This window comes from Leptidea sinapis, chromosome 21 (genome assembly GCF_905404315.1).
Source record: "Leptidea sinapis chromosome 21, ilLepSina1.1, whole genome shotgun sequence".
NCBI lineage: Eukaryota > Metazoa > Arthropoda > Insecta > Lepidoptera > Pieridae > Leptidea > Leptidea sinapis.
Genome location: NC_066285.1, coordinates 10,878,376 through 10,903,952, shown reverse-complemented (window position 1 = coordinate 10,903,952; position 25,577 = coordinate 10,878,376). Strand labels below are relative to the sequence as shown.

At 34.1% G+C, this 25,577-nt stretch overlaps 1 protein-coding gene across 2 annotated transcripts in view; it reads right to left on the bottom strand.

Annotated features, from left to right (window-relative positions):
- Positions 1-10,637: 10,637 nt before the first annotated feature.
- Positions 10,638-25,577, bottom strand: part of LOC126970618 (eye-specific diacylglycerol kinase) — a 315,315-nt gene continuing 300,375 nt past the window's right edge. For both annotated transcript variants that reach the window (XM_050816663.1, XM_050816662.1), the window contains exons 13-19: positions 24,968-25,093; positions 23,244-23,526; positions 21,584-21,784; positions 18,828-18,875; positions 18,342-18,405; positions 16,988-17,309; positions 10,638-15,820 (exon numbers count right to left, since the gene is read on the bottom strand). In XM_050816663.1, coding sequence (XP_050672620.1) covers positions 15,771-15,820; positions 16,988-17,309; positions 18,342-18,405; positions 18,828-18,875; positions 21,584-21,784; positions 23,244-23,526; positions 24,968-25,093 — 1,094 coding nt within the window. In that variant the 3' untranslated portion in view covers positions 10,638-15,770. The remainder of the gene's footprint in view (positions 15,821-16,987; positions 17,310-18,341; positions 18,406-18,827; positions 18,876-21,583; positions 21,785-23,243; positions 23,527-24,967; positions 25,094-25,577) is intronic.

Sequence of the window (25,577 nt, the reverse complement as noted above, 5' to 3'; positions counted from 1 at the left end):
TATAAATGTTTATAACATTCCTGTTACATTGAATGTTGATGGACATATTTATTGTAACTAAAGTATGTGGATATAGATCCATAATTATTTCAGAATGGGGTCTTACTCATTGCAGGATAGTGTAATATGTGACATATATGATAACGAAGTCGGTTCAGAGGACAATGATCACAGCCATATTGATCCAGATTCTCAGCCGTTATTAGTCTTATAAACTTATAATCTTATAACTATTTCTTTTTTTCGTCAGCAGATCATGGACAGCAAAATCAAATCAAATATAAATAATAAATAAAAATAAAAAATAAAATAAAAAGCCTTTTATTTCTTGCTTAAATCTAGTACAATTTTTCAAAAAACAATGTGCATGCAAAGTTATTAGTAGATACAATTTATTTAGCTTATTTTAATGCATTTAAAAAGAACGTTAAAAATAATAAGGTTAAGGTCATGGTGTGAAGTGTGTTTTAAAAATATTAGTAAGGTACCTACGTAACACAACTTGGTATAAAAATAATAATATCCGGACGACCGAGCCTTGCTTGGATTTTTAAGAATGTACAAAACTTGAACAAAAAAAAAACTAATACGACATCTGGATTCGAACCGGGGTCTTCTGCTTTCCGGATCACCCAATGTCCCATCTGAGCTATAATAGTCTTGTATATAGTGGCGAAATTTACCTTTGTATTCTAATGTTATTGTAGCTGTTTCTCATTCAAACATGGATAAAACAATTTTTTTTAAATTGAAACCTAACTAGATCGATTTATCACCCCCGAAATCCCCTGCATACTTAATTTTATGAAAATCGTTGGAGCCGTTTCCGAGATTCAGATTATATATATATATATATATATATATATATATATATATATATATATATACAAGAATTGCTCGTTTAAAGATATAAGATATAAATAACGTGATATATAGATACTTAGATGAATATTAGATTTAAATTAAAAATATTAATATATTATATTGATATAATATATGACTTTGGTTCTTTGTCTTATAGCAGTGTGGCGGATCTTTTGGATTTTCTTAATTTTCAAGATGCTTCTCTCCATACTCCTTTGGCACGATGTAATTTTATTTTTTGTTTTTTTGGTGAATTTCCAAGTTTGACAGGCGTTTGTTAATGAGGTGAGGAGGAGCAGGCAGGTGTTCATGACTTTAGTTTTCATGGGTATATTCATATCGCTTTTGAGAAAATCTTTAAGGCTCCAATCAAATCAAATAAGATTCGTCTAATCAAAAGCGTCTTAAGCGAAAATTGCAATAAAAAAGAACTTAGCTCTCAACAAACAGCAGTTGCGATTCACGGGATATACTACTTTACCAGTTTTAGGAGCATCTTCAGACGTCATGTTTAGAATGGCGTTGGGCATGGAAGAGAACGACATAATAATTATGTGTTTTAATTTGTTAATTACTTTAGTTCCTCGGCACTTCAAGAGTACTAAACTAAAGAGAGTATATTGTGTCTTGGGACAGTACGACGCAATCGCATTCTAAGTCAAAGTCAAATGAAAAAGAAAAAAGAGTCAAGAAAGTTTGTATAGAAAAGTTGCTGCTTATGTTTTCTGTTAAGGACACAAGGTTTTGAAGATCATCTTTAGAATCGTTGTGATTTGAAACTCGATGAAACGAAAAAGCGAGACGGTAGAGACACAAACAGGTGAATGTATAAGATTCTTCCTGCGAGAGAATGAGATACACGTTCAGAATACATTACACGTTCTCGGCCTCAGTACAAGAAGTACTCATGAAGTGTTCTGTTTATTTTTTCAATACTTTTCAATGTATTTTTCATCAGGAACCTTTTAGAAGTTTCACTTCTACCTAGAGTGACTTGCCACACACACGCACACACTTATTTTTTTGTTTATATATAAAACCTGAAAGTAAATTGGAACAATAAATCAAGGCAAAATTTATTCATTTGAAAGCCTGATATCACTAATTAACTGGAAGAAGTCATTAACAAGCGCGGCACGAATACTCGATTATTTCCCTGATTCGATTTCAGACTTTAAATTGGAATCAGCTATTTTATTTTATCTTAACTTCTCATATTTTACGAAATAAAACATTAAAAATCTTTCTTTTATTATATTTTGACAAAATTTATTTTATGATAGAGGATTATGGTTTTGTACCACAAATGGAAAAAAGGAACATAAAAGAAACCCTGATTTCACCAATAACACTTCAAACTGAGTTTAATAAAACTCAGTTGCTTAACTTTACCTTATTCAAATATCACTCTTGAACTCGTTTAACGGCCGTTCCTAATATACTATCTACAGATAGAGATAGATTACTACCTTCTACTGTCAGTAATTAGCGGTCAATAATCTGAAGCTGTCCCAATATACCCGATAAGTCATTCTTATCGCCTTTTATTAGGAGGCGTGAATTGAAATTTCCATACAAACTTCTTTCGCTGGTAAGCTATACGTCGTTCCATTGACAGACAGTGTGTACGGATAAGGTGAGTTACCGTCGATAAGTTTATTGGGACAGAAAAGTCAACGATAGTTATGATTTTTATCTCAAGTAAGAGGTTGACTGAATATTGGGCCGTAAGAGACAGCTATTCCGCGCGTTCACGAAATCTGAGTTGACAAGTCATAATCCATATATGTAGTTATATATAAAATAGCTATCAAAATTGTCATCGAAAAGTATGAATAAAAGCTTAGCATTAAAATTCTAATATTAAAATCAAAATTGTAACCTAAGTGTCAATGTTCCTATTACGATACCGGAAGTGATAGCTCTTGTCCGCGATCAAATATGTTAAACATCCAAAATTCTGTAGTGAGCATTTAAACGCCTTTACCTATACATGTTATCTGATTCTGTCCTTTATTTACGAGTTTCGATATATATGAAAACGCGCAACAACCCTTTAATTGAAGATCTCATATTCTTGACACTCTTCTCAGTAGGTACCCAGATTTTATTGTAGAAAATCTATATTGGTTAACCTTTCTACTTTGTTAACCGCGCTATTTTGTTCAGTTAATCTACTTATTTCATTCGGTAAGGTGTGAGGAATTATCATTATAAGTAAGGCCAGTCTCTAAAAATACATTTGGATTTCTGGTTTTTCTATTAAGAGGTGGAAATAATACTTTGCGAAATCTCCATGCTTATGGAATCCAAAGACTTGTCTTATCATCAAATCAAAGTGCATTAAGATGTAAGTCTAGCTCAGACGATATTAATTGTAACATTTGCTAATGTCGGTAGTAAATATAGATATAGTAGCCCCAGCATCAACTGAAGTAGCCTGCAAGGAACCAGAGTATCAAAGTAAATCCGTCCCATATCAGCAGTATTTGCAATATTTAGCCCAGCATTTTGATCTTTATTCAAATAAGCAATATTTGAATGACCTGGTTTATGTTTTATAATTATATTATTATAATTATAAAACATATAACCAAAGGTTCTCTCTAAACCACTCTTTGAACTTAAGTCAAAAAGGCTGGTAAGGCAACACCCAACATTTAACATAAGCTTAGACAATCAAACCATATCGGTAAAGAGATTTTTTTTATTTATGGATGAGGAGGATAAACTAACGCAACGCTTACGTGACTTACTTACTTAATGTTAGGCTCCCATAATTATATGAGATTTTCTCGAGATTCTAGAACTAAACTAAATATTCTTTCAAAGAGAAATCGTACTATATTATGTATTTTCAACCCATTTTCTTTCCGTTGCCTAAACTGAAAACGCTATCGGAACATAATATACTTGATAGATACTTTTTTTAAATCGAAAACGACGCTCATTGATACTGATTTGGTAATTTGCTTGAGAACGACATCTTTCATAAAATATAAAAAAATACTAGTACATAGAAAATACGTTTAGTAATCCGTTATCAATGGAAAATTTACGTAGGTTCTTTAGTATTGCCATAATTAATTGAATAAGTTTATAAGTGATTTCTTGCAACACACGAGAAATAACAGGAGTCGTAAGACAGTATTTTGTTGTATCATCCTGTAAACACCGCACACACTGTACACACATGCCATACATCCAAATGGTGAGGGTGATATTTAAGTTTGAAGCTTATCTATATGCAGTATATATCAGGTCAAATATATGTTTCAAAAGTTCTGTTTGTGGAGGCAACCACACAATAAAGAGATGTCTACGCAGGCCCAAGTGGTCGTGCCGCTTACAACGTGCATGGTGTCCGCTGCATATGGCCAATTGGTTCAATTTAGTACTATCGTATACAAAACATCATAAGTGGCCCGACCTGCGCTTAATAGAGAGTGCTCAAATATTTTTGCTCTATTAGTAACGCCCAGTTTCATCCAAGCCAATCTGGCATTGCTATTCAGAAAATGTGGAATTGGAAATCGCTAGATTTTGAGACCCAGTATTGCGATACTCGGCGAGGTATCACTGGGATAGGTGCCAAACGTGACAAGAAAAATTTGGTTTTTTATAAAGTGCACAATGCAATGCACAAACTTGACCTTTATATTTTACACTTTGGTTTCTTAATTGTATTGCGTTCCAGCATAGGCCTCCCCAAGTGTTCTCTCCAAAGATCTTTCTCTTTCTTTCCTCATCCAAGTCGCTCCTGCTACCTTTTTATTCTGTTATTTCTCTTTTTCTATCTACAACATCATCCTTTCATCTAATTCAATAGTACTTAATTAAACAGCTAAGCAATCTACAATCTTAAAATTCATATCTTAATTGATTACTAATTTGTATTAATATGGGCGTGATGTAGACCTGGCAAGCATCGGGCAAGATACGTGATCAGTATGAGACACGCCTGCGCAGGCGATGATATAGGCTTGTTGATAAGTATATTCAATGTATAAATACTTAACCGTGTTTTGAATGATTATTAAACGTAAACTGAAACCTTACAACCAGTGGGCATACAAGCTGTGGGCCAAATAACAGAAAAGATTAATAGATAAAATAAGCCATTATGTGCTGCGTTTATCGATTCTAACAAAGCATTCGACTGCATCAGTCATAGCTCAATCTGAAATCCATTGAAAACATCAAACGAAGAAGATATACTAAAATATTTATCAAACAGATACTAAAACAGTACGAGTAGGGTGAAACTCGCATGAAATTCACACAGTTATTTTCTGTCCATAAATATTTCACTACCCAGCATATGCCGTTGTCTTGACGCATGTGGTATGAATTATCTGAAACATACGTTTCCTCGAATTCCTCCATTTTTAAAACGCGACGCAGCACCGTCAACTACAGAATACAGGCATTATCCTATGTCAGCACAACATACACATCCGAGTTAGTCGTCCGGATTGTCTGTTCGCCATCGATAAAATTGGTTTTGGTACCCCATTGGACGAATAAAGTTTATTTAAGGAAGGTCACATTAAAGATTTTCATAACACACTAAGCACTAAATATGATATTAATCATTATTGTTATCATAATATGCAAGCGTTTCAATTTGTTTTCAGATAACACTGATATAAATTAATCCTTTGTACAAAATCTGTAATCCCCAGTACGTAATCATGAGCGAGTCATGAACCAACCACGAAGTGGTGAACAACATTTTGATTCAAATTAACTTGATTGTGACACATTGATTGATGTTTTATGTACTTAAAAAAATATAATGTTTTTTGAGTTAAGATTTATTTAATTGTATTAACCACTGTTTAAACACTGTGACCAAATTCAATTGATGCAATAGAGTTTTACCACATATGGGGTTTTTGTGAAATGTTGAAATGCTATTGCGATAATGCAGCTGATAATAATATGATGTTAGGAAGAGAGCTTCTCACGCTATTTGTAATTTAGTTCCTAGGATATCTTTAAGAAAATATATATTGAATCTTTCATAAATTGTCTTGAAATTGTGAAAATCATAATATGAGTACCAGGTACCAACAAACTTTTTGTGCCTACTCGTCAGTATTTTTGTGGTAGTAAGAGTGCTTCTACAATAGGTTTTCAAAAAAAGTTAGAAATACCTACGCCTGCTGTTAAATTTTTAAATATTGCTCAAAAGTTTCTTATCTATACTTTTATATATAAATTTGTTGGAACTATTTGTCATTACATGTTTTTTTTTATTAAATTACGATTTTTGACATTTTTGTCTTTTTGCTTGTATGTTATTTTATTACTCAAAAACGATATTAATAAAACTTGATATGTATTAAGATTATGTGATGTTCCTGCGACTTCATCCACATTAGATTCGTAATCGACCACCTACAGAAATTCTTAAGAATATCAGAATAGAATGTCCCTCTTATTCGTTTCCACCGAAGATGTGTGTAAAATTTGACATTCAGCAAATCTTTCACAGGAAGGAGGAGTGACGAGATGAAGATGAAGATAATTAATATATATTCAGTTATTTTGTATTACTTTAAAAATAATTATCATAAAACAACTTATGTGCATTCGTAGACTATAAGAGAAACTCTTATTTATTATTATCTTATTATTGAAGTGAAACTTCTTTAGAATCGTTGTGATTTCAAACCGGATGCAACGGAAAAAACGACAGGTAAGAGACACAAATACAAAAATGTGTAGGATGAATCCGGCAAAGAATGAGACCGAAATATGCATACTATGAATACATACATAAATGAAAACTTCTTTATCATCGTTGTGATTTGAAAGTCGATGAAACGAAAAAGCGAGAGTAAAAAGAGCAGTCACATCAATTCATAATCTTTAACATGGGGAGATAATGAGATAGGAAGCATAATACAATGTTTTGGTACCAGGCGATCATAGTTAAAGAAGAGATTGTCTTAAGTATGGCGCGACGTATTACTACATAGATACCAGGAGAACATATTATTATATATATTAGTGGTGGTAGGAATGTCTTTCATAGCGGTTGAAATCACTGTGTCATCCTAGCAACACGTAACAGGAATTCATATTATGCAGTTTAGAGGTTCATGCACCATGCAGGTTTCACTTCTGACATGTGCACTTTGTGCGCACGCAATGTTTTTTTATTTACTTTTATTTTATTTTATTAGGAAAACAAACAGGGCTATATCTATAAGAAAATCGTATGGGGATAAGAAGGCCGTATGGACATACGGCCTTCTTTTTCCGATATTTATTGATTTATTATTATTGATTTACACAAAGTAATAGATCTGATGTGTTTTTTATTATGTTACAATTACCTTTAGTGGTTTGGCTTGAGCTTTGGTTCTTTATTTCGTGTTACTGCGTCCAAAGTGAAAATAGCTTTGTAGATCGCCAGCCTTCGGAGAATTATATCTTCGAGTTCCCTTTCTCTCCTATAAACCTCAATTATAAAAATCTTCTGATTTGCGTAGTACACTGTATCTATGGCTCAATATTTTGTAGACTTAAATCGATCCGATAAAAAATCAGTTGGATATGATAAAAAAACCCCATTTGTCGTATCACCGCTCTTCGACAACACTTCCCTTAAAGCCTCGCCTAGTATCGGAATACTGGGTCTCGAAATCTTGAGCGATTGCCAATTTCGTGGTCATCTGGAGGGCAAAGCCAAACTGGCTTCAAAGAAACTGGGCGTCATAAATAGAGCACGGCAATAGTTCAAGCCGGCCCACATTCTAGCGCTCTACAAAGCGCAGGTCCGGCCTCACATGGAGTATTGCTGTCATCTCTGGTCTGGCGCACCCCAGTATCAGCTCGATCCATTTGACCGCGTGCAACGCAGAGCAGCTTGAATTGTCGGGGACCCAGTGCTCTGTGAACGGCTGGATCACTTGGCGTTGCGTAGAGAAGTCGCTTCATTGTGTGTCTTCTACCGCATTTATCACGGGGTGTTCCGAAGAGCTGTTTAACCTGATTCCTGCCGCCGAATTCCACCTTCGCACGACACGCCACAAGTTAGGATATCATCCCCACCATCTGGATGTGTGGCGGTCCTCCACAGAGCGGTTTTCAAGGAGCTTTCTTCCAACTACTACAAAGCTGTGGAATGATGTGGAATGTGCGGTGTTTCCGGGACGATACGACATGGGTACCTTCAAAAAAAGCGCGTACACCTTCCTTAAGGGCCGGCAACGCTGTGATTCCTCTGGTGTTGCAAGAGAATGTGGGCTGCGGTGATCACTTAACAACAGGTGACCCGTACGCTCGTTTGTCCTCCTATTCCATAAAAAAAAGACCAACACTGACATTTCAAGCGATTAACAATAAGTACAATAGATACTTACGCATTAAAAGTTAATTTCTCCGACACTTGTAGGCTAGTTCAAGTTCTACTTCTCCTCTGATTGTTTGGCAACTAAGATTTTAGAATAACAGTTCAAATAATTTGATATTAGGGACTGACAACTTTACGTAATATTATGCAAATCATGGACACAACCAGCATATTTATGCAAGCAGTTTAATTAAATCATAAAGTCATCTATCATATTGAACGGTCAGAGTTTCAATTACTTTTGGTCGAGTTTAGATAAAGGTACACCAGGTGATAATATAATATAATCTTACAAATGTTTGTACTTCAGTTTTTGTTTGTTCAGTTTTTGTAAGCAAACGATCAAATGGAATACAATTAGGTTTCCACTCGTAAAATGAACTAAAATGAAAATGTACACAAAAACAAGTAAAAAAAGCGTGGGGTTCTTTTTATAATATTATTAACACAACAACACGCTTTTTTTTACAATAAAATATATTTTTTTACACCATTTTCATTTTCAATTTAAATTTATTAAAATTTATTTTCTATTTTTTTAGTTGAATTTTATATAAAGCGTGCTTCTTAGTTTTTTTTAACTATTCTTTATTTTTAATTTTTTGGTAAAATTTTCTAAAAAAGCGTATTAATAAAACTATTACCTAAGTACTTTAACATCAATTCCTGCCTTATCGACTATAGATAAAAATTATATAAATTGACAAAATCTTAGTTTGCAAATTGAATAATGGAATAATCGTATCAAATTAGTGTATTGTCCTCAATAAATCTACAAAGTTTAAATGAAATCTGGCCATTTCAAGTGGGTCAAAATCGCGTCTAAAGGAGTCAGTTACAAACATACAAGTGAAGCTAATATAAAGTGTATAAAAAGAAATAAATGAAAATAAATTATACAAATCAGACTCAATTACTACTTACTCAACATTATATTAGGCAAGTGTTGTCCTAACTTCAGGATATCAAATCCGATGTCATTCCTTTGATAATATTATCTAGAATCTGAATGTGATGGGGTTTAATTAAACCTCTGGGAATTAATCGTCGATCTTATCACCACTTAAGGATAAGGTATGGAGACCCCGAATGGATTAACCTCCTGTAGTAACTTTATAAATCCTTGTGCAATTTTATGTTGTTCAACTTGAGTACATTTACACCGTGTGTGATTTCAAATATGAAAAAGATATGCCATAATCAATATATACCTACAGGTATGTATATTGTATGGACTTTTAGGCTGGGCATTATATTAGGTGTTATAGTTAAGGTTTGAGTCAAATTTAACGTAAACAGTAACGCTGACCATAACATAGGCTGCGGAATGTGTTGCACCATCGTATTCCTTGGTATAGTTAAAATAAAAATTTAAAAAGTGGAATATCAAGTCAATGTCAAATTATTTAAAATTTTGACGGGTCGCTATTTAACTTACGGCAGTTTCCAATATACTATCTACAGATAGAGATAAATTACTACCTTCTACTCTCAGTAATTAGCTGTCAATAATCTGAAGCTGTCCTAATATACGCGATAAGTCTTTTTAATAATGCAGGTAATAATTTATCAACAGACTGACAGATAGAAGGAGAGAGCGGAGAAGGAATAGATTTTGGGAGCAAAATGGACGATTATCGTTCGTTTTTGTCGCTTTTTTTACCATCTTGATACTGGGTATCAAAACCGTAGTAGCTCGTAATAGTTATTTTATTATTATATATTTTATATTTATTATTATCACTTTTTAAATGTGTTTCAGGCATGTGAATCACTGTTTTATCGCCGCTCCTTTAATATTCGCAAATACTCTGGTTGACGGTAGAACGCAAACAGCCAATGGCTCAGTTGATTTAAAAATTAAAGCTCACCAGCCATGACCGCCTGCAATAACAGAGACATTTTAAATCTCTTATCTTGGTATCGGATTAAAAAAAAGTTTTACGGAAATAGCATATTATATGTCCTTTTTCACCTTGTTAAATAATATTATCCAGGTACAAGCGCGGACGAGTAAAAAAAGAAGGTCTCAGTGTCACCTTACATTGTTATGTGAAGCACCAAAACAAGCCGGTAAACATGTAAATACATAGCCCCACGCACACACTTACATTAATACAAGCCGATCGGCCGCCATTATGAGATTTGCCATCGTCTGTGACAGATCAGTTTGCGTCGCAATAAAATATTTTTAAAATGCCGTCGTGCGTTGTGAAAATGTGTAAAAACAATAACATAAAATTATTTGTGGCCATATATGATTACATAAGGGAGAAAAAATTGTGTAACTGGTATTCCCTGTAACACACTAGCATAACGGTGCTTCACTTGCTAATATCACGGCGCGGAGTCCTTCTTTTTTTACTCATCCGTAATCCGTGGGTTCAAGATAGAAAATGAAAAAAACTTCAAGTTTTACAATCTTTATTTTGACGAATTACGCAGATATATTTATAATATGGTTGAACAACATTTTATAGTAATTGAGGTAAAATTACTAGATAGAAATAATAATATTCGAATTAAATTCAGCTTAAGTCTCATATAAATAATATGTACTTCAAACCGCCGGTGACAGTTTAACAAACTATTATGTATCTAATGGACTAGGAAATTTCTTAATTAATAAAAAAACAACAAAAATCAATCAATCCGTCTTAACTTACTTTATTTCTTAATGCCAAACTGTGAGAATAATGTTAAAGTGGTGAACAGTGCTCAAGTAATATTTAAAGACGTACTTAGGTACTAAACATTTCAAAATAGAAATTGGTCGTGACTCTAATAGACTAATTCGATAAAGTTATATTAAATATTTATGTTACATGTGAATGAAGGCCTCAAATATATAATCATAGTATTTACAATAGATTATAAATATAGATCTATATTAAGAGTTAATCTAAAGTATGCAATTATGTAATAATAATTAGGTACCTTAGATATAATAATAGGTAGGTAGGTACATAGGTATCTAAATCGTTTAAGGCCGGGAAAGTTCCTTATTCTCAAGTAAGAGATAAAATGTCAACAGAAAGTAATTAAAATACATTTATGTCTCGAAGGACAACGAATATATTAAGATAAAAAGAAATTAAGTCTAGAAAATTATTATTGAGATTCGAATCTAAACAATATCTACTTCTATACAATCACAACATAATATACAGTAAAATCATTGCACAAAGTACGAGCCTACATTTTAAAGAACTTACAATTTTATACATTAAAGATCAAAATTCTCACAGCTTTGTCTTTCATTGATCGCTTTTAAGCGAATAAGAGTAAATTCGTAAGACTAACACTATTAAAGTACATTTCTATATTCACAGAGGTATTTGAGTTATAGCGAAATTATAATATGTAGATAATTATACAGTACACGTCGAGTGGTCCGCAACAAGGAATACCTAACGCAACGCATTCGCGACCTAATTACCTATACAAGAGTTTTGACGCCAGGAGCGTATTTACATTGCATTGTTGACTGTTGTAACGCAAAGAAACAGATACCGGTATTGACCGGCAATGGCAAATACCATAGTTAATTATTAGAGACAAACAAAGATGTTGTGAGACTGTCGTATGAGCAATGAATGTAATAATACATTCATTGGGATCATAGACATAGAGGCAGGTCTATCTCTACAATATGGACTAAGGGGAAGGCGTACACCGTAGAACAATCGCAATTCTAGAACCGAAAGTTATTCCGCACGATCCCACTATGTGTAAATAGATCCGGCTGACAGCCGCTGTCAAATGTCAAAACAGTTGACAACGAGACTACTACTGCACTAAGTATTTATCATTATTATTTTTTATATTTAGAGTATGAGCAACGAGGCTATTAGCTCAAATCTGAAAACATAAAGAAGAATATTAATTAAATCAATTTACGCGATTATAAGAAAAATCAAATTGGGAAGTTTCAGAAAAACAAATTTCGTAATGAAAGTTAGCCCTCACCTCGTAGGGGAGTACTTAGTACATTCTCTATCTGTAATTAAAAGTAGACCCCATCCATAGAGTAGCGAACACACTACTTGGATAGTTACACAAAACTATTCTAAAGCCTAGCGAAACTCTCTAAGAAAAAAGCGAATCACTCGATTGTATGAAACGTGCAGTCATTGATAGATTGGCTGATGACGGCTATAATCTTGTAAAAAACAAAATCCACTACGTTTTAAGCGCTTGTTCGCTTTCAAACTTAGCCGGATTATACTTTGTCGTCAATCGCGATACATTTTTTCAAACTTATGTCAAATCACTGCACGTTTCATACAAACCTAAATTACAGTGTTTACTTAGGCAGTCCCGCCACTTATTACGTACTTGTTATTTACATCCTCTTTGCTATTATATGCTCGTTGTTGTAATACCAATGCCTTCTGATAAGTTAAATAAAGCCCGCGTTCCTTCACAAATAATTATAGTCGCCCCTTGGGTGACAGTTAGCTGGATATTTGAGATCATTTTACAATTAACTAAACAAAATCAACAAATACTCAACGCAATTCAAATATAAATAATAAAACAACTGCACTGCTTCCACGAATTACATAAAGCTAAAATAATTTTAACTTGAAATTTCGTTCTCAATTAAATTGATTAATATGAACTCTTTACTAGTCCATGCTCTATAATAAGAATTTCATTACATTGCTTATATCCCATACACATAACACCGTACACAACCATTAATAATATTTAAAATGAATTATACTAAAATATCTTTCAATATATTTTTGAGATTTAAAACAGTTGATGAATGAATACACATCTAAGTGAGTATAATTGATGATAAAGTCTAATATTAAAAATTTATTAAATAAGCGAATTAAAATTATTTAAGTGTGTTCTATTATTATGTCAATGCATATTTAAAAAACCTTTGACTTAGGATAATTATTTTAAATTTACGATAATTTAGATACTCTAATAGTATAATTTAATTACGTTGCATAAATGTTCTCACTAATAAGTCATTACGTGTGTCGAACTAATCTAATTTTAAATACTTACTTATATAAAGTTGAACTGAGAAATTTTGTTATATCTACTTTTTTTAAATTGGTAAATGTATCTAATGCGTTTTATATTAATTACATAATAAGTTAGCAATTTAATCAATTTTAAAATAATAAGAATCTCCCTAGTGTTGTGTTATTATATATTAGGTAACACAGTCTTTTAATTAATACCTAGCTCATTTATATATATTTTTGAAATACAAGGAACTAATGAAAATTTGAAATTTAATTATATTATAATATTTTTTATTTGAATTACAAGTTCTTAGAATGCAGTAAATATGTCCTTACAAAAAAGATTGAAAATGACATGTACCACTTTAGTACGATCTCTTCCAAGCCTTCTAAGCTGATGCTATTTCTCTGTCAGATTGATAAAGTTTCGGTAGATAATCTTCAAAAAGATTTCCGACTAAGAGACTAATTAATTCCAAACCATTGCTCATAACATAAATAAAAGGTTTAGTGAGGTGCAAAGCTCTTTTAAATAGTTACACACCTAATTTCTCTTTGAATTATTAGTTAGTTTGTTTTGTCGCAAGATATGTGAGTTAGATAGATTATAGTTACAATAACAATATAATATCATAAGATTCATAAGCTCAACGATAGTTTCAATAGTAAAAGGGTATAACTATAATTACCAAAGTTAACTGAACAGAATTCGCTCCCACCGTCGCATATTGCTTTATGAGGGATTTACACGGGTGATTATCGATCAACATTTTTACCTGTATGAGGCTCCTTTGCACAGGGTGCCGGCTAGATTATGGGTACCACAACAACGCCTTTTTATGGCGCGAAGCAATAATGTGTAAGCTACTGTGAAGGTTTGAAGGGCGCCGTAGTTAGTGAAATTACTGGGCAAATGAGATTTAATATCTTGTGTCTCTAGATGTATAGCGCAGTTGTAGTGCCGCTCAGAATTTTTGGGTCTTTCGTATCAGTCAGCTGATGGTAGCTGAACGTCCGACTAGTCTCGTCCCATATTCATAAAAAAAAAATTGGACATGTGGATTGTGACTAAAATCAACCATGAGGTGTCCTAAAAATTGCCCATTTCTCATACAAACTAGTAACGCAAACTCATCCTACGACTTAAATCTTATCTCGTACATATGATCCCGAGCAATGCAACCATATTGTACGAGCGATGGGCACTTTAAAACGAAGCACTAAAGTTATTAAGCTATCTTTATTTATGAAAATAAGGGACGAGACGAGCAAGACGTTCAGCTGACGGTAATTGATACGTCTTGCCCATTACAATGCAGTACCGCTCAAGATTATTGAAAAACCCAAAAATTCTGAGCGGTTCGTCACCTTGAGACACAAGATGTCAAGTCTCATTTGCCCAGTAATTTCACTAGCTACGGCGCCCTTCAGAACGAAACACAGTAATGCTTACACATTACTGCTTCACGGCAGAAGTAGGTGCCGTTGTGGTACCCATAATCTACCCGGTATCCGGTGCAAGGGAGCCTCCCACTGCTGAATCTAACCTGACACTAGTTCTGCTAAAGTTTTGTGAAGAAAATGACCTAATCACATGCCATTAGCACCGATTATGTTGTAAATAGTGCAGCGGTGCGGCTGTGTAAATGCAACATCACGCCGCACGTCGGCAATCGACCAGTGTAAATTCCCCATTACGTTAGTTGTCAGTATATCGTGCTGACGTTACCAGAACGAAGTCTCTAGTTAACTTTTACGTGTCACTGTTATTATAATGTAATTCAAACTACTAACGATACAATTTATATAAAATTTAAGGTATATAATATTATCATAAAATACGGGAATTATTTAAAAAGAAAAGAGCATTTTATTTAATAACATTATTGACAACTAATAACTTAATCCAATCTGCCTTATAGCTACTCGTTTTATGAATTCGATTTTTTTTTTCAATCAAGAGACGCAATGTTATTGTAAACCATTTCAATGTCTCAATCCATTTGACAATCCTTTTTACTGATTTCATTCGACCTAGCCAAACTCTCAAAGAAAAAAGCAATTCACTCGAAATAATGAAACGTGCAGTCGTTGACAGATTGACAGATGATGGCTATAATCTTGTAAAAAATGGAGATAGCCGAAATCCACTACGTTTTAAGCAACTCCTCGCTTTCAAACTTAGCCGGATTATAGTTCATCGCTATATTTGAACTAATTCAAACTTATGTCAAATGACTGCACGTTTCATACTAAATTAAATTTCAACTTTTACTTAGGCAGTCGCGCCTCTTATTTCGTAGTATTTACATCCTCTTTGATTTCATTCATCGATTTGTACTGGCATCCTGAAGTTCAGACAGTGGCACCAACATTACGCGTGTTTAAATATAATCTAAAATATAAACAATTTGAGTCTGGAATTCTCCACTGGCCTCATTCAATGCAAGTCATTCTGTTTCATAGACACAGCTGACATTAGAATCTAATAATAATGATTCAGATCAGTTTTGGTTGTGTCTCTAAATTAAAATACATTTCCAATATTATTAGACCGCTGTCTCCAAATCCTCCGAAGCTAATTGAAAATGCTCCTGGCCTGAAAATGTACACATAAATCAACATCGAATTAAATCGTAAATGTTTAATCACGACAACTGAACTTGTCCCGGGTCTAATATTTGCACAATGTTCGGATGTAACGAAAACAAAATGAATGATTCGGAACCTCCTTTGTCCTCCCTTTTCGTAAACACACAGAAAGTGGTACAAAATAATACAATGCTAATATTTAATATACATAAATACAAACAATATCCATTTTATATGTCAGTAGCGATGCCCCGCGGTTTCACTCGCTTAGATACCGATCTCGTGGTAATGGAAAGTGTACTAAGTCTGACCATAGATTCATTTTTGTTAACATAAAAGTTTTATTTCACTTAGTTATTATTTTATTATAGCATTATTTTCTTTAGATTGACATTTTTAAATTCGTTATATCTTTTAAATGAAATGTCCGATTTTAATAATTTAAAAAGTATTGTACTAATAAAATATCATTTAATGGGATAGATAAACAATAGTACAGAGGTATGAATAATATGGTTTGATTATTGGTGGCTCTTATATGAACTTTTAAAATGTAAAAAAGTAATAATATTGGCATCTCACATTTTTTTGTAAAATATTGATACGTTCTACAATACTGTATAACATTTTTTTGTTCTATCGTCAATAGTTTCCACAGCGCACGTGATACCAGATTATTATGACAATTTTTTTCACACCATAGGTTATATTATTGAATTTTTATTATGGATTCCTATTTTTTTTTAAATGTAATATAGCCTATGTCACTCACTAAAGATAACCCAAATGAAAATCGGTACAATTATGTGTATACAGGTTTTAAATAGAACCGCAAGATTTGTAAAGATTTCAATTTCATTTATAATAAGATAACAAATAGAGCTTCGCTCATAACTCAAGATATCGAAATATTATATTAAAATTTATCAAAAAACCAGCCTTGGAGAAATACTCTATTCAGAGAAAAAGCACCATAACCATCTCCATAAAAGAGAAACACCTTAATTAAGGATGAACTCTTGTTTCATTAAAGCTATAAACTATTCCACCGCTGTCTTGTAAGAAGTTGCGGTCAGCCTTATTGTTAAAAAGTATTGAAAAAAGGGTGAAAATTTAAAATATGGTGCATTAATTCAAACCACTGGTGATAATTTAATTAGTTATGACCACTTACTCTCCAAGTATGCAGCAAGGTCGTGGTCTTCCGCTCGCAAGGCCAGATGCCGGGGAGTCAGACCGGCTCTATCCTGGCGCGTGAGGGAGGCCCCTCCCGCCACCAGCATGCAGCATATAGCCCGCCTTTTGTTCGCGGCCGCCTTATGCAAAGCCGTTTGGCCCTTCTCATTGTCCCTCATATTCAATATGGCCGTTGGCGCGCACGCTATCAAATATTTGATGATCTCTTTGTTTCCGTATCGAGCTGCTACATGCAGAGCCGTCTGGCCGGTCGCGTCAATCGACAGTAACGAAAACCCCGCCGCGTGCAACTCTTTCATCTACACAAATAAAAATATATATTTTATGAATTTATAAATTGTTCGAAATAATACAAACAAAGAATAACATCTCTAACGGAGATACAGTTAGATGATTGCGAATGAATTGGTATTGTAACCGATTTTGATTGACAAGTCGTAAACAGTCAGCCACACTTGGAATTAGCTCTTTAGTATTTTGAATATTAAACCACTAGCTAACGCACACATTGACAAAGCAAAACTAGTCACGTAGTAGTACGTCGATAGAAGAGGGACACTAGATTCGCTGTCAGCGTGTGTAAATGAGATAGCAACAGTCTGCGACGTGTGTTATGTTTTCATGTTTTTAGTAATTTGTGCAACGTAACAGAGAACAACGTCCCATATTTTAATAATAACTGAATTCACACTAAATCACTCAATTACGTATTAACAATCAGAATTTATTCAATTAGAATTTAAATTAAATAGTTTTGCACCACGGCGGCCATTGTTTGTTGGGAGCCGATGAACTGGGTCCAAAGAAAAAAATCGTATACTCGAAAGGGATAGTAGATATTGTTGTGTATTCCGCTTACTCTCAACACCAATATAATTTATGTGTCTCTGTCATTTAAGTTATTTAAGTTTTTAATTATGTTGTTATTTAAATGATGCAACAATAGATATACTGTTCATCTTCTATCTACGGGTCAGGCATAACCCTCCTGTCAGTTTTTTTTTATGAAAAAAAGGGACAAGACGAGCAGGACGTTCCGCTGATGGTAATTGATACGCCCTGCCCATTACAATGCAGTGCCACTCAGGATTCTTGAAAAACCCAAAAATTCACCTTGAGACACAAGATGTTAAGTCTCATTTACCCAGTAATTTCGCTAGCTACGGCGCCCTTCAGACCGAAACACAGTAATGCTTACACATTGCTGCTTCACGGCAGAAATAGGCACCGTTGTGGTACCCATAATCTAGCCGGCATCCTGTGCAAAGGAGCCTCCCACTGGTCTTCTATTATACACGAATGTATATTATTAGTCTATGGTTTACACTAACCGTTTTCAAATCGCCGACTTTGGCAGCTTTCAGAAGCGCGTCGGATGTTTTCTCCAATAAATTTCTGAAACAATAATGATATTGTCTGTGATGTTTCGTCTGTAAGGGAATTATGTAATTGTGAAGCAATCAACATCTTTGTCAGTACCAATCACTCCATTGTTATACGAGGTCTATTTAATATATAATAATAATTTTAAATGTTTTTCTCTCGAGGTGATTTCTATTCAACTAATTGATCAAAGGCGTGGTTAAAAGCATGTGTTTTGAATTTATCGGATCATACTCTTTAAGTCTCATATATTGTGTGTGCATGCAATTACTAAAAAAATATGTGTTTATTATTATTACTGTTAAAATGTGAAATCTGCTAATCTTAAATAAGCAATCACTTATCAATGTAAAAACCATTTAAAAATTAACATGTAATCTACATTATTGGATTAAGTTCCAATATTAGATGATTCAAATTTATCGATATCTCACCCAAATCCAAATGCCTCTTGATCAAATCCAAACAACTTTCGATGTATGCTGCATGCAATAGAAGGGAGTAGAGAATAGTGTGCATATTATCTAGTTAAGTGCATCTATGGTTATCTGAGACAAAAGTGCATCTGAGCAAAACTGTGCAATTTATTTCATCATAACTATACGAGATAAGTGTAACTTTTTAAGACTATAATAAGATAACACAAACTATACGACACATTGGAATAATAGATTGAATAGTCCATACATTCTAGATTCATCTATCGCATTTCCCATATGGAGCATTTAGTGCAAATGTAAATTCTGAAGAGGAATCGCAAATATTGACAACAGCTTAAACCCATTTCTCTTTGATTTGTTTAGAGAATAATACTCAAAGCGCTACTAATGTATTTGTTTATCTGTCGTTTAACACAACAAAACATTCATATACACCCACTGAAAATCGGCATTCAAAGATCGTCGCATTTGTTTGGCGAGACGTCGATAAAAATGCCAATCTATTGGCTGTAGGCACGGACGAGTAAAATAAGAAGGACTCCGTGTTACCTTACATAACGGTGAGGCACCAAAACAAGCCGGTAAACGTGTAAATACATAGCCCCACACATACACTTACACTAATACAAGCCGATCGACCGCCATTATGCAGATCAGTGTGCGTCGCAATCAAATATTTTAATAATGCCGTCGTGCGTTGTGATAAAATGTAAAAACAATACTATCAAAGTATTTTTGGATATATGATTATTTAAGGGAGAAAAAATTGTGTATCTAGTATACCCCGTAACCGCACACACACTAGCATAAAGGTGCTTCACTTGCTAATATCACGGCGCGGAGTCCTTCTTTTTTTACTAGTCCGTAGGTATAATATTGTTGACGAAATATCACACGACCCCCACGCTTATACATCAAATATTTAAAGTTCTGCCTTAACACAACCGGCCATGTCTATGTGTAAATCAAACATGACGCGATATTCACTTACTAAAATGGCTATTTTGTTTGTTTCACTATATCTTTACAGTCAAACAAAGAACAATATCAATCATCTTACCAATATCACTATCATAAGTAGACCGTGAAAAAAGTATGTATCGTATTATATATCACAAGTTTTATTCAATAATTATTTGTCATACACTTTATTCTTATCAATGAAATGGTGATTATATGATGACTTATTTGATTATTAATACAAAAACTTGATTGAGCCTGCTTTTCGCCATACCCAACATACACGTCCACACACAAACAAAAGAAAAATTTAATAACCAAATAAATTCGATTTGTTTGCGCAAAGTAGGGATAAAACAGATTTATAAGAAAGAAATATTGACATTAAATTATTCCACAAATAAAGCAAATTTTGTTCTATTTGGTTTTTTGCCCCAAATTACTCAATCTCTAACACCGGTAGGATTCCTACATTGACAAGTATTTATGTTCAATTAATTCGGCAGGATCTTTAAAGGTTTCAATGTTATTGTCAATTTACGATCTCAATAATATTCTACATGGCCCGATAATTTCGACGGTATAAAGTGTGTAGTCCATAAAACTCTTCACATACTTACCGACACTCTCCTTAAAGGCCTGTTTTTCCATCATTCATCATTCATTAACATCAGGTGAGCCCTACGCTCGTTTTTTCCTCATTATCCATAAAAAACTTTATCAATGTCAAGAAATTATAACCAGCAGGACAAAAACCTCTATGGTACACACGGCGCCAGGATATGAGTGTATTGTACTGAACAGGCATCGGCTTTTAATTGTCTAAGGAATACATCTATTTGCTGGATTTGTTAAATAGTCAGTATATGTCGCAGCTTATGCTAATAGTTATTTATGCAACTGTGGTGTAATAAGGGGTATTAAAACACGAATGTCGATTTATCTATGTGATAATAGTATCACATGAGTGTTTTAATACCTAATTATCAACAGTTGCATACAAGACTTTATCTACACCCATAATATGAATTCTCTATAACGATTCTGAAACAGTTAGCTTATTGCTAACATTAAAAAAGCCAGTCCTATTAATAAAAATATCATCCAAAGGAGTATTATTATAAAAACTGATGATATAATGTTGTACTGAATTTCATTGCAACACTTGTTTGTATGATGTAATGGTTATTAGAACATTGGGTGTTTTAATGTTGGCAATAAGCTAACTATTTCAGAATCTTTAATAGAGGATTTAAAGCATGGGTGTAGATACATTCTTTTACAATCGTTTCTGAGAAAATCCCTCCATTGTGTTTCCCACATACAAGCAACTCATTCTTTGGTTCGCTACACTGCATTTACTGCATAATCTTTAACATCTGTATGAGCAGAAAAGATCAATTGTCATTATGACATTCAAAAATTGCCGATTATTCAGTTTAATTTTCGTAGCTCCATTCAATATTATGCTCAACAGTTCCTTGAATACGAAATCCAGACATTACGGGATTAGCCAAGCGGAACCACGATTAGGAGCTTTGGGAGCTCCTCACTTTGAGACAAAATATGTTAGGAATTAATAGTAATTTAATCAGGTACGGAGTCCTTAAAAAAAACCTGAAAAATTGCATACACACTACTTTTTGGCAGCAGTTTTACTGCGCCGTTGTTGGTACCCATCTAGCATCCATCCTGCGCTAGAAAGACCGCCTGACACTGGTAATAACATTTTAAATATCAACAAGCCATTCAAACCGGATATTAATTGTAAATATATCAGAGACACTTACGTTTTGAATTTAGCAATAGACTCATTGGAAGTTTCGCTTTCCTTGGCTGGAGGGCTGGTACACAGGGGGGGTGAGTTTGAGTCTTGGGGAGATTTGGACACTTTGGGCACGGATAACTTGGATGACCTCGATGATAGTGTGGCCGTCGCCGCAGCCGATGTTGGTGTTTGGGGTGTTTGTACTTCCTCTGCAGATTCACTGCTGAATTAAAAATAATAATTAAGTGAATAATTGGTTGTGTTAAGTAGGGCTATTTGATTTATATATATTTTTCACGAGTTCAAAGAACTTTTTAGAATCAATTTAATCAATCAAATTGTGGAACGAACTTTCTAGCGCAGTGTTTTCTGGGTCAATACGATATGGGTACCTTATTTTATATTAGAGGGGGCAAATGAACTAGAGACTAGACTGAGAGATATAACTTTAATTAGGAGTTGCCTCTTACTACAACAAACGATACGAAAGTACCATAGCGGCAAAATAAATAGAGTTGATGGGAATCTGATCCATATCCAGCATCATACAAGAAGAAAAAGCTATAGAAACAACCCCAAAGAAACAATAAAAATCCAGGACCCGAAAGATCAGCAACGACTAGTATAAGTACTAAAACCACCGAAACAGGTAAACACCTATTCTCAAAGAAATCTTTAATTATGTCATCAATTGACAAAATCTAGTAAAGTCCTTCTGTACAAAAAAAGTGATCAGGTAGATATCGGCAACTACCGGCCTGTAAGTTTGCTGTCCAACCTGTACAAAATATTTGCAAAGATCATCCTCAAGCGAATAGAGGGAAAACTCGACGAGCAACAGCAATATAAGATTCAAGTTTCAGAAGAGACTACTCAACTCATATATTATCTAGCATTTGTCAATTACAAGAAAGCATCCGACTCATTAATACATACAAACATTGGAAGGCGCTAATAGAACAAAAATAACCAAATAACCAACAATATAATAAAAAAAAAACAAAAAAAAAACAATAACATAAATAACCAAAGATAATATATTAAAAGAAATCGAAAGAAGAATAGCAAACAGTTGGAAAAGGTATTGGGGCCTGAGGAAAGTACTGAAAGACAAAAACCTACATATAGAAACAAAGAGTAGAATACTTTCAATCTTAAATTATGGAAGTCAAACATTAGCCATAACAAAAACCACAACCAATAGAACTGGTATTTGCCAACGAGCAATGGAGAGAAGGATTATGGGATCAAAGAAAGACGTAAGAATAAAAAATATCATTATTAGGAAAATGACCAAGATACAGGACGTAACCCGTAAAAATTAAAAGGCTAAAATGAAAGTGTTTAGAGGAAAAGACAAATGGGGCAAAATAAGTACTATATACATTGTAGCCCAAGGGAAGGTTAGGAAAAGAGGTAGAAACATGGGACGATGATATCAGGCAGGTTGCAGACATAACATGGAGTAGAGTAGCCAAAGAGTGATCAGAATGGATTAGGTTAGAGCAGGCCTGTGCCAACTGGAAAATGGACTTACGGAAAGCAAAGAAGCACCAAACACGTGAATAATTTTAATTGTGTAAAATACATATATAGCAGTGCAGTAGTGTAAGAAACGCAATTGTATAAAAGGCCTTATTACTATAATTTAGGATCCTAGAAAATAATGAGTAGATATTAACCTGTGTGTTTCAGGTACATCGAGTGAGACACCGGCGCTGGGCGTGTCTGCACTCTGCGATATATCCAGTGATACTGACAGTCCTGTTGTAGTCTCCAAGGATACCGAAGGTCCGGTTCTGTCCAAGGATGCAGTAGCAGTTGTTTCTGGATGAGCCGTTGTTTCCGTGTCTGGGGTGAGCGGAGCCGCATCTAGTATGTATAGGTTCTCGTGACCAATATCCATAGGGTAGTGTAAGTTCTCCTGAGCCTTGTCGATACGGAAAAATCTTTCCGCAGTTACGGCTGCAACAAGTTGATTTTTTTTTGTAAATTTCAATCAGTTATAAAATATTTTCTTATTTAATATCCTCTTTAATAATATAGGATAACCTTCAACAAGATCAAGCCATGAAAGAGATGCGTTGAAATAATTTAATAAAAACAGAATTAAAACTTTATTTCATGTTTGAAACACACATCACACATGTCATGTCAACGCAGTGGATAGTTACTTCAAGATTAAAAGGACATCATGTAATTCAATTCTGTAGTGACAATGGTAGGATAAGGACAAAAAGTTTTAAACTTGGAATAGCTTTACTTCTCGTTTATAAGTAACACAGAGTATAGTTATTAGCGTAAAGACCATACGTGACTAATTTAATTAATCAATCAATACTGATATATGTCTTCCTCACATACTTCTAACATAAATACACTGTTATTTTTAAAATTATCAAATGACAAACAAGTTTAGCGGTTAATTGATGAACACATTTACAAGAAAAATATATAATAATGTTTTTAACTTAACAAATTTCATTCGAGCCCACGTTAGTCTTCCTACATTGTTATTTGAGTTTAGAATTTATTTAAATTGGTCTATGTGTGTCTATGTTCAAAATACTAGCCTTCTCAAATCGGCAGTGCCCCAGGACACTAGATTTTTCAGATACACCAAAACCGAGTGTGCCGTACGGCACCCTACTCCCTCATCTATTTCTGATCCTTATTTTGTTAATAAGATGGTTTATTTTGCATGATATTATAGCTTGTTTTAATAGCTTTCTGATACATTCACTCAAATCATCATAATTATAAACAATCTATTGCTACATGTAATATAATACGCATTGCGAGTGCTCAAATCGCGCAGATCTGAGACACACCGCGCGATCAGTATCCCGGAACGGAAAGCCTAGGCGAGGTAATTCCGTGCTGGCTGATTAAGACGACTTTCCACCCGAATCACGTTGAAGTCTGGCATTCTACAACCGCGCGTTTTGCAAGAAATTTCTTGCCTCGCACAGCCACTTTGTGGAATCAATAACTACCAGCTGCGGTTTTCCCGAACCGATACGCCTTAAGGATCTTCAAGAAAGGAGCATACTCCCACCTTAAAGGCCATCTCTTGACACCTCTTGTTTCGGATGTCCATGGGCGGTTGCCTCTCATCTCCCCATCCCGTGAGCCTCTTGCCCGTTTGCCCGCTCTTATATAAAAAAAAAACTTCTCAGTCAAAATCCATTACAGGTAACAATACATTCGCTTTCCTACTCTATCTTACTATATCTCTCTGCCTGAGATGTTTTCTCTCTCTCACGCTTTGTTTGTCTTTACGCTAGTGTATTGTTTTTACGTAATTCGATCCAACGTCTTATTAGAAATTTTACAATTTCAACAAGTAGCGATTATTACCAGAATATATGACCGTCGGTAATGTTACTGTGAATGAAAGACTTACAATCGACAAACCACCAATCGACGATGCCGGAGTGGGCTTGAGACTCTTTGATCAGATTCTGAATGAGTGCCCGCATTTGCTCGAGATCAGTAGCCGGATTGATTTCCAAAGTGCCAAGACGCTCAGCTGAAAATAAAAACATAAAAATAGTAATATTATAAAGCCGAAACGTTGTTTGTTAGTTTAAGCGTGGTAATCTCTGAAATATACTAGACGGATTTGATTATTTTTGGTCGTAATAGCTAAATTTATATGCCAAATTTCTGAGAGTCAACGGTTTAACATAACTTTTTTCTATTAAGCAGAAGATATTATATAAAATAATAAAAAAATCTTGGTAAAAGTCAGTTGCTGATAATGCATTTAGAATGACACTTTAACGTACTTTATTTATTGAAATCCAATTAACCACTGCTTTGTATACCGATATATATAAATTAATTCGCCGATTACAGTATACAGTATTAATGCCCTGTGATATACAAACAGTTCGTGACCAGTAGCAGTGAGTTAGCATGAACTCTTGAGTGCTATCAACCCAATTTAAAACAGCGCCGGGAACACATTTTTCGGGCACGCTACAACCTCTCTTCAACGTGTCAGTTTTTAA